Here is a 13927-nt window from a genome sequence, read left to right as displayed (position 1 = left end):
CAGTGAGAGACGGAGGAGAACAAACATGTGGGGCACCTGTGTGAGTGAATGGTACGGAATGAAGATCAGCTGAGATTCCACAATTCATTTGAAACGAGATGGATTGTGTTGGATTAATGCTGTGCAGAGAATTAAACATAGTTTATTATCTGTATTTACCCACGTTTACATTCGAACATCATTGTTTCCAGCACCCAAAAACCCATTCTAAATAAGCTCTCAGGTCTTTCTTTGTTTTTCTATCTGCCTTGCAGTTTCCTTCCTCGGTATACGTGTAATTAATGTTGTGATTAATAGAACCAAATAAAAGTGAAACAGAATAACAACCCATTTACAATACACTTCAGCTATTTACAATTCACCCAATAGCACCTGGTATTCTTAGTTACCGCCTCATTTTTATCAGCTCCACCACATCGAGTAATGCTACGGTACAGACACAGAGTGCTTTTGAAATGGATGCCACATGTAATGGAGCTTGAATACATGGAGACAAGAAGAGTTATGGCGCAAACGGACGTCATTAGTGGAGAAAAATGGAAGCTGTCTTGTTTCCTACAAGTAAATCATAGTTGCCTTCACGCACATTAATAGGTGATCAATCAAGTTTTATTTAGTGAGGCTTAGACCTTGGAAGAGCATGAAGATGACACAAGGTGTTGGGTCTCTACGTTGAGGTAATTGAAACAAATTATTATAGATTTTTTATTTTTTTTTTTACACTTCAGATGGATTTCAAAAGCCGCTTTAGTGCAAAGAAGATGAAGTTCTTCTTGTGACACTGCTCAGAATATCACTGCTGGGAGCCACAAGCTCTTTAGCTCCACAGGAACACAACCAAAACCATCACGTCTTGCTCAGGGGCCTCCCGACAGGAGCGGATGACGGAGAGCTTTACTAATTCATGACCACGTCAAGATTTTCAGGCTTGTCTGGGAATTCAAACCAGGGATCTCTTACGACACATGCAGTCATTCACACATATGCTGTGTTTCCATCATGGTACGGTTTGGAATGGTAAAGCCCTGGCTCAGGCTTGCGTTTCAGCTGAGAACAGTAAGTTTACTTGGTGGACAGCAGTGGTGGACATCCAGCAGCTCTTTTTTTCCTGCTTGGTTTGTGGTTATTTGTCTTTGTTTGACTGCAGGCGTTGAAAAGAAAGACAACCAGCTGATTGTCAAGCATGGAACCAGTAGAAAAATGGCTATTTTGGTACTCTTCCTCATGGAAACTAAACAAAAATGACATACCACACTGTACCAAGCCAAACACTTGATGGAAACATGGCTTTATTGGCCCAGTTCAGACCTGGCATTAACATCTGTCCTCAGTAATCTGATCGTAGGAAGGTAGACATAAGTAGAACTGGTTTCATGTCACAACATATGATCAGAGTCTGATGTGTCTGATGTTAATGTGTCCGTCAGAGAGAGAGAGGTTTGAGTGAATCAAAGGCCTACTCATGGTGCTATAGCACGAGACAAAATTACACACACATCACATGAAAGACCAGTGTCAATATTGTGGTGCTGGATGCAAATACATTCATGTATGAGCACTGATGAGACAATGGCAGTTGATGAGGCAGTCTGTCCTTCCTGGGGCCCATTTGCATTCATGAATGCTCATTGAAACAACATACTGCATGTCACAGAACTGATTAGTTTATTCTTCTACATCCGCTCTTCGCGGTGTCCCGATTTCTCTCCCTGCATGTCTGAGAGTTGGTCAGGGCCACTGCTGTTTTGATGCCGTTAATCTGCCTGAGTCATCACATCGGCTCATTGGCTGTAATTATATCATTAGAGGGAGCCGGGGGATGTCCTGTGAGAGCACACTGAGGTTGGCTGCAGGGTCGGCTGAAGCACAGAGCGAGAGATAAAGAAGGAGAGAGAGGGAGGGATGGGGGGAGATAAACATAAGAAACATGAGGAAGGATGAGCTAGGGAGATGCAGTGGGGAGGCAGGTTGTAGCGGCGCAGTGATCCCTCTTTTTATCTTCTGTTACAGATTGTGATACAAACAATGAGGGGGTTGATGCGATAGCGCTGCCCCTTTTCCATCATTTCTTTTGATTTATAGTAAAAGAAAAACGACCGTTCTTATCGTTTCATATGTTATCATAGATTGAAAAAAAATTATCAAATGAAGATGGGTCAATTTCAGGGTGCTTTTCCTATACGGACCATAAACTTTAAAATCTTAAAGATTACTCATTAAAGGAGCACTAATCCAGCCAGTTAATACTGTGCTTTAACAAATATGGTAGACTCATAATGAGTCATTATTAAACATGGTGAGAAATGAATACAGGAACATTTTATTTGGATTTGGTCTGCTATGGCTCATAGTCATAGGTCGTTTCCCATAAAACAACCAACATCATTTTCTTATTAGACTCTTCCTGCATGGTGAGTGTTTTTGAATCCTAATTTCCCCCCAGTTCAAGTTGAGATAATCGAATCACTTCAGCTGGAAAAGCTCCACACGCCACGAGTTACAGCTGTTTATAAACATGTTTATTTGCTTTTATTTAAAAATGGTATCACTGACTTATCCACGCATGACATGGGATCTACTGAAGTTTGATTAATAGATGGCAAACGGTGCAGGTTAAAGTTATAAAACACAACTATTTTCATATTTCTACCCTTTATGGAGTTTGCACAAAAACAAAACATACACAACACACAGAGACACATAGGACTGCCCACCTTTCACCTTTTCACGACCCTCATGACAATGGGTGGATGGATGATCAGTATTTTATCATGACATAACTGAAACTATCTGTGCCAATTCTGTTCAAGTTAATACAGAAATATTGTCCATTTAAAGGAAAAAAGCAAGAGCATCAAACCAGACTAAAACCTCTGCCTTGACTGAATCAAATCAAAGCTTTTATTGTATTGTGTTATATCACAATTTCTTTTTTTCATAACAATAATTTCTTTTGAGAGTACTGATAAATCGCAAAATTCTTCCAAAAGAAGTGTTGTAAAATCTGAATTATTTAATTGAATTTGGCAGACTTGTGTCTGAGTGGTGTGCTAATGTAAGGAGAGAGGCCGAAGAAAATAAAGCATTTTCACCCAAGTGCACTTTTCATTTGTGTTCCAGAAACGCTCCATTATTTCTACAATTGGCAGAGGTGGAAGAGACGCTGCTTTAGCACTGTGCAAAAACAAGAGGTAAACATTTAAGAGGATGTTGGGGGTTAGATGGAGGACAGGGACACGGTGTGAGCAAGAATCAGAACATCACAACTAACATATCAGCACAAATCACACAAGCGCACAAAAGCACATACACTGACAGAATGTTGCTCCGAGCAGAATGTTGTTATTTTACTTAACTGTAAATCATGTACAATCTTTAAATTTTGTCTGCAGAGGAAGATTTACTTTCATTTATGCTAAACATTTAGTGACGTAGCTCCAGGTAGAGGCAAACACTGTCACTTGGAGGTGGTGAGTATAAGTGACTCAGAGGAAGAATCAGAGGTTTCCTGAATAAATCACTTTTGAAAACACATCTTTTTACACTTTAAGTTTACTGTTTACTTGAATGTTTGTATTGTTTATAAAAAAAAAGCTTCTCAGAATATACAGTGGATGTATGTTGAAATGGATATTTAATAAAAAGATTAAATACACATATAAATTTAATAAAAAAAACATTTTTTTTAAATATTTATATTATTAGCAACCTTGATTGAATTGTTTTTATTGTATTATTATTATTATTATTATTATTATTTATCGTACTATTTCACATTTGTATGTTAATGTTTTTGTTTTGTTTTTTAAAACCTTGTAAATCAAAAATGCTATACATACATTTTTTTTTTTTTCATTTTCCAACTGTTTCAGCATTCTGGTGTGTTTTAACACTGTTTTCAGTTTACAGAGGACATGTTGATGTGTTTTAACCCTGCAATGTGTTATTATTATTATTTATTTGTTTATCTAGCCCTAACCAGGTGATTTTTTGTCCCTAAACCTAACCACAGTTTATTTACAGAGTGTGAACCACATTCATATCCAGTAAGTAGTGGTTTTCATCACCTTTACTTCCTCAAAAGTGGTTGAAACATCATTACAGTACATATCACATATGTAGACATGTAAATAACATGATTTCTGGTGATCTGTGGTAACAGTACAATACACGATCCTGGTGACTTGGTTGTTTGTACTTTAACCTGAGCTCCTGACCTGTGTCTGCATGCATGCGTGTACCGCTACAGCATGACTGGCTACAGGTGTACAAAATAGCAAAATATGATTAATATTTTATACTAAAAGTGGAAGGTGCAGCACAATAACAATAACAGTGTCACTGGGACCTTTTTTCTTTACAAATGCAGTCTTATACACTCTTATAGTCTTATATTCACGGCAGCCATGTTTCCATACAGACGCCTGGAGAGAAATCGATAAGTGATGGAATAAGTGGTGAAATATCCTTGGAGCAGCCTTGTATGCAATAAAGATTAAACCCTTTAGCTTTTATTGCCTTTAGTGTGCTATTTATGACTCACATTTCTGGACATAATACTGCGTCACATAAAAGCAGCTACGGGGCTCGTACAACACGTATCCTTTAGTATCTCTAGATTACATATCAGAGGAAACATTGACAGTCTGCTAGAAATAATCCCTACATCAAACAATCTATTTGTTCTGCCCACACAGAGATCGCCATGACTATCTACATGGTCAGATACCACTTCAGAAAACAGAGAATGTACACATTTGGTCATACTGCATGAATTTAATGTTTTTCATGTCTGCCACAGATGTGAATATTTGATTTATTTCCTCTATATATATTAAAGTCACTGTTATTGTTATTGTGTTCTATGGTGCATAACACCAAAGCTAATGTCTTGTATGTTTAAAGCTAGATTCTGATTCTCCAGAAGAATTCCCCGCTCTCTGCCAAAAACACACAACTGAACTCTTGCAGTCAGACAGTCAATGACAGACTCACACACACACATGCACACCCACACTAAGGCTAGATGACTAAAGTCTTACGTCAGGCACCCGTGGCCTTTGACAGTTTGTTCCTCAGGGGCGCTGACTCTGAGTCTGCACTTGGAAACACTTCAGCACAACAGTTTCAACTCCTATCAGATTTCCTTGCAGGAGGATTTAAGATTCTGGTCAAGTTTGTCTCATAGTCGGGGTTTTGTCAAATAATCTGCAACTAATTATTCTTTAATAAAAAAAGTAAGAAAGGACTTTTTTTCAGCAGTATTACGATGAGTAAATAAGTGTGGATTTCATTACCTTGGCCTTTATGTTGAGGGTTTATTGACAACACATTGGGATAGACTCAAGGATGACTTGATACTGGCAGCATTTGAATGAATGACAGTTAAGGACTAATAGAGTATTTCTTTGGCTGACTGCCTCACAAACAAACACATAAATAGTCTAAACCTTATTTACAGCTAGGCATAAATACCAATTACATTTCAAATTATGTTCTAATTTGCAAAACCAATATCAATCAATCAAAAGTTGACATGTTAAAAAAACAAAAACAAATGAATACTCCTCATTATTTTGACATTCTGATGCAAGAGTTTATGGTCTAATCATTAAATACAACAAAGTACAAGATAATGTCATGTAAACACTGTGCACAATATTATAGTTTAATTAACTTTGGTTGATGCAGTCTAAGCATGAGCCTCCCCTGCCTCTACATTGGGGTCACAAAGCAACAGTTAAGGCTGAAACAAAATAAAAACTGCCTCAGGTCGTGTATCATATTTATAATGATTTTCTATCATGCACTGACACAGTATCTGGTTGTGTTTCCTGACTTATAGTCACAATGTGCTTTAGGATTTAATGTTTAACTTTGGCAGGTAATACCATTTATTAAATGATATTAGATCAAAGTATTCAGTCCTGTTTTGTCGTGCACTCAAAATTGATTTTTCTCCAGGTTCCTTTTTGCACTTGGTGGACTTACATACAGCAGTATTTCTCTTCTGACTGTAATAGTTTCTTGCAAGAAGCAGATGATGATGATGATGATTGCTTACTAAGAGCTCCAGCCATTTTTGTGCTGATAAGACAAGAGGTAATAGCATGAAATCTGAGCAGTGCCGGTTCTTTGTGGTGGACTGGACATTACAATAAGCCACTTTTCAGAAAGTGAGGAGCCAAAAGGAGAGAGAGGGGCAGGTTTCTGTTAGAAGACAATATCATATATTACATTACCTGCTTGAGTCAAAGGCACTGAGCATATATGATGGCAGTAACCCCAGACCAGTGTCTGCAGTTATATCATGTGCCTGCTGCCACCTCACAGCCTCCATCATATCTCCACCATTATACTCATTTATACATCATTTCAGCCTTTGAATGGAATACTCTATGGCTCTGTCCATGGTGCTGAAGTGGTAGACAGATTTGTAGGTTGTACCCCTGTTCTCTCTTTTTCTTGGACATATTTCTCCCTTCCTTCCTTCCTTCCTTCCTTCCTTGTGTCTTTCCTCCCGTCCTTCCTTCCTTACATGCATCTTTCCTCCCTTCCTTTCATGCATCTTTCCTCCTTCTTTCCATGCATCTTTCCTTCCTTCCTTCAATGCATCTTTCCTCCTTCCTTCCTTCCTTCATCTTCTCCTTTGGTGATTTATGGGAGTTGGCATCCATGATGCATCCTTCTGAATATGATCACCTATTAATACATAGATCTTTCTATGTATTCCTTCCTTCCTTCCCTCCCTCCCTCTCTCCCTTCCTCCTTCAGTGGTGTTTTTTGGCAATCTGCATCTGTAATGTTGCATCAGTGCCTCCCTCCAGAATTAATCACCCAAACATACATATTTTCCCCTCCTCCCTGCCTTCATTTCATTGTTTTCCTTCCTTCCTGTCTTTCTTCCTTCCTTCATTTTATGGCAGTTGACATCCATAATGTTGTATCACTGCCTCCCTCTGGATTTGATCTTTTATTACATTCATCTCTTCCTTAATTCTTCTTATGGTCAAATTATCATATCCAATTAGTCTAACTCCAATTTGCACATATTTGGTCTGAGAAAGGAAGCTGGAGGAAGCTACTTTGAAAAAAACCCTCACACAGATAAGGGAGATTTTGGGTTCTGTCTCTGGTTGTTGTCACGAGAAAGCACATCCTTGATTTGCTGTTTGATTTTGTATACTCCCCATCTCTATAACTTAAGATAGCTTGACTTCCTGTTCTGTTTCCACCCCCCCATGTCATTTCCAGATTTGTTACACCTGTGTCTCATTTCCACATTAGTCAAATGTACATAAGCGCAGCCCTCCAGTCCATGGTTTCCAGATCATCCTGTCAGTTTATTACAAGATTTCTAGCATTAATTATCTTGTGTTCCCTCATGTTTGACCCCATGTTTGTTCATTTCTTTGACTGTGCCTTAAGCCAAGTGAATGTTCTTACCTTCTTCATATTGCCTCTACTCAAACTTGTTTTGTGCCTGAACATCTGCATCTTGTGTCCTGCATCTGAGTACTGTCATTATCAGAGATCATACAAACACCAAACAAAAATCTGAATCAGAAATACTTAATTGATCCCCAGAGGGAAATTGCTTTCGTTACAAATAACAAATAGACTCAGATATTAAAAAAGGTACAATATAAGACAATAAAGAAACACAAGAAAAAAAGAATAAAGATTATATACAGGACACTATATCAAATATACAACAGCTAAATACAATACCAATATTCAGTATATAAACAGTAATTCAAGTAAAACAAGTGAACTATGTATAACCTGATATATACATTTGTGTTTTGAAATGTGGAAATTGGTACTGAGAGCAAATGCAAATTTGAAGGGAAACTAAACCTTGAGTAAAATTAAATTGTAATAGTAGAATTTTTTACAGTTGTACTTATAGGGTAGATTTGTGCCTGTGGGTCTTGTGCATCAATGCTGACCATGCTTTGGAAATTCAATCTCATTGTCTGTACAAGACAGACTAGAAGAGATGAAGGTAATGTGTGCGGTGAGATCAGAGAGACAGGATTCTCCAGTGACTGTCTCACAGCACTGAGTGTTAGCCTTTTCCATCCTGCTCTTATTCCAATGGCTTTATTTTTTTGTCCATTTCCACAATGACTACATTAGGTGAGCGGGCCTATTGTTTTCACTGCATGTAATCGTCTTTCATTTCCCTCTGTGACAAGTACTACTCGTTACAGATAAGCCCACATTTACCTGCACTTGTTCATTGTTCTGCTGCTCGGTTTCACAGAGAGACCACATCAGCTCTGCGTGTGCTGGTTTATTTTCATGAGCTTCAAGTTCAGAATCAAAATTACTATGTTTGTTTTTCAATCTTCAAATCTAGGATTCCTGATGTCTGAGGTAATCACAGACACTAATCTGTTCATTTAAAAAAATATACCCTTAGATTATCAGACGTGTCTGATTCCAAACCTGACCGTGTGCTTGCAGACTCAAGGACTTCACTGCAATCAAGTAAAATCAATTACAGCATGTTGTTACACATGTGTGCTTTATTTCATTGATGGGAGATGAAATACTAATCTATTTGGAATTAATTAATCTAATTCAAAAAACGTATTCATAGAAAATGTCTGAAAAAGATGATTCAAAACAGGAAAAAAAAACATATCTTCTCTCTGTTTATTCAGGTATTCTCTTTGACATTGAGCAGTAGAGAATAGTCCACATGCAAAATCTCAATGACAGCTTCTTTCATTTTAGAGTATATGAAAAGACATACACACAAATGTATTCACCCAGCACCCTTTCATCTTCGCTCGGGTTTGCAAAACTGTCTCCTCTCAGCGCAAACACACCTTGAACCCTTTGGATGGAAGATGAAAATCAACATGACTTAAAATCCATCCTGTCTCAAAAAAGGAAGAAAAAAAAAACTGCTGTAACACTTTGCTCCTACATCGATTTACAACCAGGTGGAACAGTTTCCAGTCAGAGTTCAGTGATCTCTGATGGAAAGGAAATATTGATGCCCTCATAACTGACTGACTGACTGGATACAGTGAAATTGTGTCCTCTTTCACCAAGCAATCCAAAACACATAAAAAAGAAGAAACCATGAAGCGAGGATTTTTAAATATATTCACTATAATAAAGCCTCTGGGTGGGAACATTCTGGGTGGACAGATCTTAACCTTGACACGCTGCTATTTTAAACCCAGAAACACTGTCTGCGTCAGCAGGGGTAGTGTTTTCTAAATGAATGTAGAATTCAGTCTGCAATTGATTATAGAATTCAGGTCAGCTGACTCTGTATTTCCTCTATAGTCTCTAGTTCTTAAAACATAACGTTGTTGTATGTTTTATTTATTTTTTAATGTAATTGAAATCATCCTTTTGACTCTGACTTTTGGCTCTGACTTCACCTGAATGTGTTTTCTTTCTGCCACCACTGACACTTAAATCTGATTAATTACTGTTTGACTTTGTAATCTGGATTTTTGAAAAGCACAATCCTTGTAGGACACGGCTGCTGCTATTTTATCAGAAATGTTGTCTGTGGTGAAAAGTTTCCAGGAAGTGTCCAGTTATTGAGTATGTTTTATTTATTTTATAAAAAAAAAAAAGGGTTAAAAATGAAGCTATTTGAGAGTGTGTGATAATATTTGTAGCCATAGTTGAGTTTGTCTTTGTTGTCACTAAATGTTAACATAAAGAGAAAAAAATATTAAAAAGGCACATTTTTACAATATAAGCAATGGTAATATTTTAGTTCATTGTACTTGATTTTAATGGTTGCACAAACAAAATAGTAATTATCAAGTAAAACCCACTTAATACAGGCATTTTATTTAACATAACTATGTTTAATGTGCGTTTAACAAGTTTAAATACTCTGAGCGTTATAGAAAAATATATATATTTGGGATAAAAAGGCAATTGGGGCTTATATCACTGACTTTGAGTAATAATTTCAACATCCTTCTTTGGTTCTCTTCCAAATAATTTTGGCTAATTTGGTTGACATTAACTTATTATGTCATAATCTTGACATTATCATTAAAAAGTAGCAATGGTTAAGGCTATATCAAAACTGATGCATGTATCATTTAAAAGCTCAGGTGCTATCACAGCTCTCTTGAGCAGTGTGTTCACTAAAGGGACATCATCTATCCACGCCAAGTCCTTCAAGGAACCACTTTAAGTAAGTAAGTAAGTTTATTTATATAGCACTATTCACAGATGAATGTCACACAAGTGCTGTACACTCATAAATAAATGAGAAGACATACTACACACAGTTATAATAAACCAATTTAAATCAAGCCTAAGTAAAAGCATGTTCAAAAATATAGGTTTTCTGATGCTCTGATGTTCTGAGTGGAGAAAATTCAATATTCACAACCAACACCTGCAGCCTTCAAAATGAGGTGTTTTTGTCCACAAGAACCAATTCTGTACAATTTATATTTATTTTTTGTATTAACGATGAAAGAAGATCTCAAGTGGATTAGCATTTGGATGGAGTGGATCCTTTTTTTTTTTTTTTTTTTTTCCCCTAGAGAATGAGCTTCCACAGAGATTGACAAACCTGTGCTGAGTGTGGGATGTGCTTATCTATTTGTGCTCTGCTTAACACAAAGCTGGGGAGCACATTGGCAGGACTGGAGACGTTAGCGTGGCAAAGAAAATGTAGCAGCCTGAACAATGTTGCAGAGGCACAAAACCTCTCAGCGAATATAAATGGGAAAAAACCTGCGAGATAGCTCCTCGGAAAAAGATCATCTGTCACTGCCAAGTTTGCATAGTCTCAGCAAGTTTTTTTAGAAAAAGAGAAGAAGAAAAAAAAAAGCTTCTGTTCATTTGACTGCAGATGCAGCAGTGATGCGGCAAAGAAATGACAATGGCATTGTGTGTTCCGGTGAAATTGTTTACTTTGAGAATGAAAAGGCACAAGTGCCAAACCAGGGAAAGGGATGTTTTCCAAGATCCATTGCTTTACCAAACAGTCCATGTGGAAAAGACCCAGATTCTTCCAACTGAGCGAGAGAGACTGAGGGGTTTTGGCTAACAACAAGCTTCTGTCTCGTTAACTATTGCTCGTGATCTGTGATACCTTTAGCAGAGCCAAAAACCAGGAGAGAGCAGCTTTGGTGACGAGGAAGAGCCGCAGGCTTCTACCCTGCACAGCCTCGCACGGGCATGTGCACGGGAAACAAGCCAACATCCGACACACTGTCTCAAGACAAGAATCTTATCCAAGTCCCAAAAGTAAAAAGTAAAGATTTGAGAAGCATGCTTTTGAACATGTGCCATACATGTGCACACATATGCGTGTACTAATGAGGACTGCCTTTGGAAAAGGTGCCAGGAGCATAAAAAAAAACCCCTCACTCACTGAACCCTGCTTTCTTCTCCGTTCTCACTGTTTCCAAGGAGACTGCAGTACATTGGTATTCTGAGGGGACACTTCATAAGCAATTGAGGAAAAAAAAGGAAGCGAGCGAGCATATGAGAAAGAAAGAAAGCATAAAAGAAGGAGATGGTGCAGAAAACAAATGTGTAGACAGTGTGGAGAGATAAAGGCAATGGCTTAATATGTAAAAGAAATGCAGCGCAGCACGTGCAGACGATGAGGCTGATGGCGTCTGAGAATGTTAATGTAAATTTGATTTGTATTTTCCACTTCAATTCATATAAATGTGTCTTATGAGATTAAGCACATCCCGATCTGACATTTGCTGGGTGTCATTAATGACGCTTGCACTGTATGTGAGCGATGGCACAGCGAAATGCTGAGGCCGGCGCAAAGAAGCCGCATGATGTTTATGGTGGTGACTCACGCAAATGTAAAGACAAGAAAAGCTGCCTTACCCATAAACTCGATGCCCAGGTGATCTGTTGGTTCAGACAGGCAGGGGTGAAGGGGGGAGAGGGGGGGGGAGAGAGAGAGAGAGAGACAGAGAGGGAATACAGTTATTATTATTGTTGTTATTATTATTATCAAGAATAGCGTGCATTAGCATTCTGTCACATTTCATTGCCAGATCATTCCTGACTTGTTGTTTGTTCATGTACGTTGCAGTATTGTTACTTTTAATTCTCTGTCGCTAATGTTACAAGACACACACACACACACACACGCATGCACACACACACACACACACGCACGCATGCACACACACATACAGGCACATGCTGTGCATGTAAGGACACTGTGATTATATTTCCTTATCTTAAAGGACCATTCTGTAACATGTAGGAGGGGTTTACAGATAGAACAATTATATAAAGTATTTATATTTAGTTTTATGTGTATACGCACTTCACAATAAAACACATTTTTTCACATGCACTTTAGGCAGGGGCCTTGCTTTATGGAGGCTGCGATGTTTCGACAAACCAGCCAGAGTTTTTGCTTGGCGTCCACAAAGTCCCCGGTTTTAAACACTTTTGCTTTGTTTTAATCAGCCTGTCACTATACGATATGTTTTTATATGAGGGATCATCAAATGTGCTTGTCTCTTGTTAAATATGATAGCGGTGACATGAAAGCTGGGATAGGCAGCAGATATTTTTTTGCATTATTGATCAATAATAACCTTTTAGCATCATGCAAATAATGAAAGTAACATAACCGCGGCACCTCTAGACTCATGGTGATGGTGACCATCACAAGATAGTTCAGAGAGATAGAGAGGGTGCTCCTATTGGCTGTTCCACTAAACAGCTGCATGTACACATCCCACTGGAAACACAATTAAGCATCGGCAACAACTGCCTATGTACAGTAGCAGCAAAGCAACCTCCAACAAAGTTGCTTTAAAACGTATCAGTATGGACGAGAGAGATATTCTGGGTCATCTGTCACATATGAAGCATTGGGGGTCTTTTCATGTTCATGTGGGTGTAACTGGAGCAGGAAGTGGAGTCACAAGCAGGACAATCAGGTCGTTTTCACACCTTTTAGTCCACTAGACTCGTACGATTGGGGACTGGGTTCAACTGGGGGTTGCAACATTCAGCCAGTCCGAGTTTGCTTTCACACTTTAGCGAAACAAACCGAACCTTAACCTTAACAAACCGAAACATATTCCCCTCCTCGCCTGAGGCGGCGCTGCAGCAAGAATTACTGAAGGAGAAGACGAGACAAACAACGAACGAAGACAACTTCTGTTTCCTCCACATCAGAGCAAAACATGGAGCTGCATCAAATCCTATCGCTCTACACATGCGTGTGTTTTGGTTGTGTTTACCCACAATGCCCTGTATTGTAGTCCCCTTCCTGCATTTGGTTTACTTGAATCGAACCGAGACCTAGTTCTGTTGCACATTCACACAAACTAGGATTCGATTTCGAATGGCTGGTGTGAACGCACCCTCAGATGCAGGAAGTAAAGAGCACGATCACTGGTTTACTTGGTACACGGGCAGGCAATCAGAAAAAGAAGCAAAGGCATCAAAATAACCAAGCAAAGGTCAGAATCAAAGAGAATAACAAGGGTCATACACTCGAGACTAAAACAAACGCTAGAACATTCTGGAGAAATAGCAGACGAACTGGCAGAGACTGAATATTGAGGGAAGGCTTATATACTGCAGGTGTGACTGAGTGAAAGTAATGAGGGTGGGCCATGTCATCAAACTGGTGGGTGTGGAATCATGACACAAAGTAAACTGATCCGCAACCAGAGAAGAATGTTAGTATTCAAAGATAATATAATATAATGCCAGACCTACAGAACAGAGAGTAGAGGTGAGCTGCTCTGGGTTTCTGGTGTTAAAGGAAACATCTAAGACATGCACCATTAACCCTTGTATTGAAATCCATGACTATAAAGATTAAGAAATAGCTTTGCTGTGGGGATTGATTTTCTCCACTATTTCCATTCGCTATAGTAATACAATACATGCTGGGACAATCGGTGGAAGTGCACTGTTAAAA

The 13927-nt window shown here is 38.5% G+C and overlaps 1 protein-coding gene across 1 annotated transcript in view; it reads right to left on the bottom strand.

Moving 5' to 3' along the window:
• LOC131474071 (pro-neuregulin-3, membrane-bound isoform) overlaps positions 1-13927 on the bottom strand; it is a 408827-nt gene that overhangs the window by 29111 nt on the left and 365789 nt on the right. The window contains exon 4 of the mRNA XM_058651810.1: positions 11857-11880. Within this exon, the coding sequence (XP_058507793.1) occupies positions 11857-11880 (24 nt within the window). The remainder of the gene's footprint in view (positions 1-11856; positions 11881-13927) is intronic.

Source organism: Solea solea, chromosome 15 (genome assembly GCF_958295425.1).
Source record: "Solea solea chromosome 15, fSolSol10.1, whole genome shotgun sequence".
Taxonomy (NCBI): domain Eukaryota; kingdom Metazoa; phylum Chordata; class Actinopteri; order Pleuronectiformes; family Soleidae; genus Solea; species Solea solea.
Note: the sequence above shows the minus strand (reverse complement) of the source record. Positions and strands in the feature narration are given on the sequence as shown.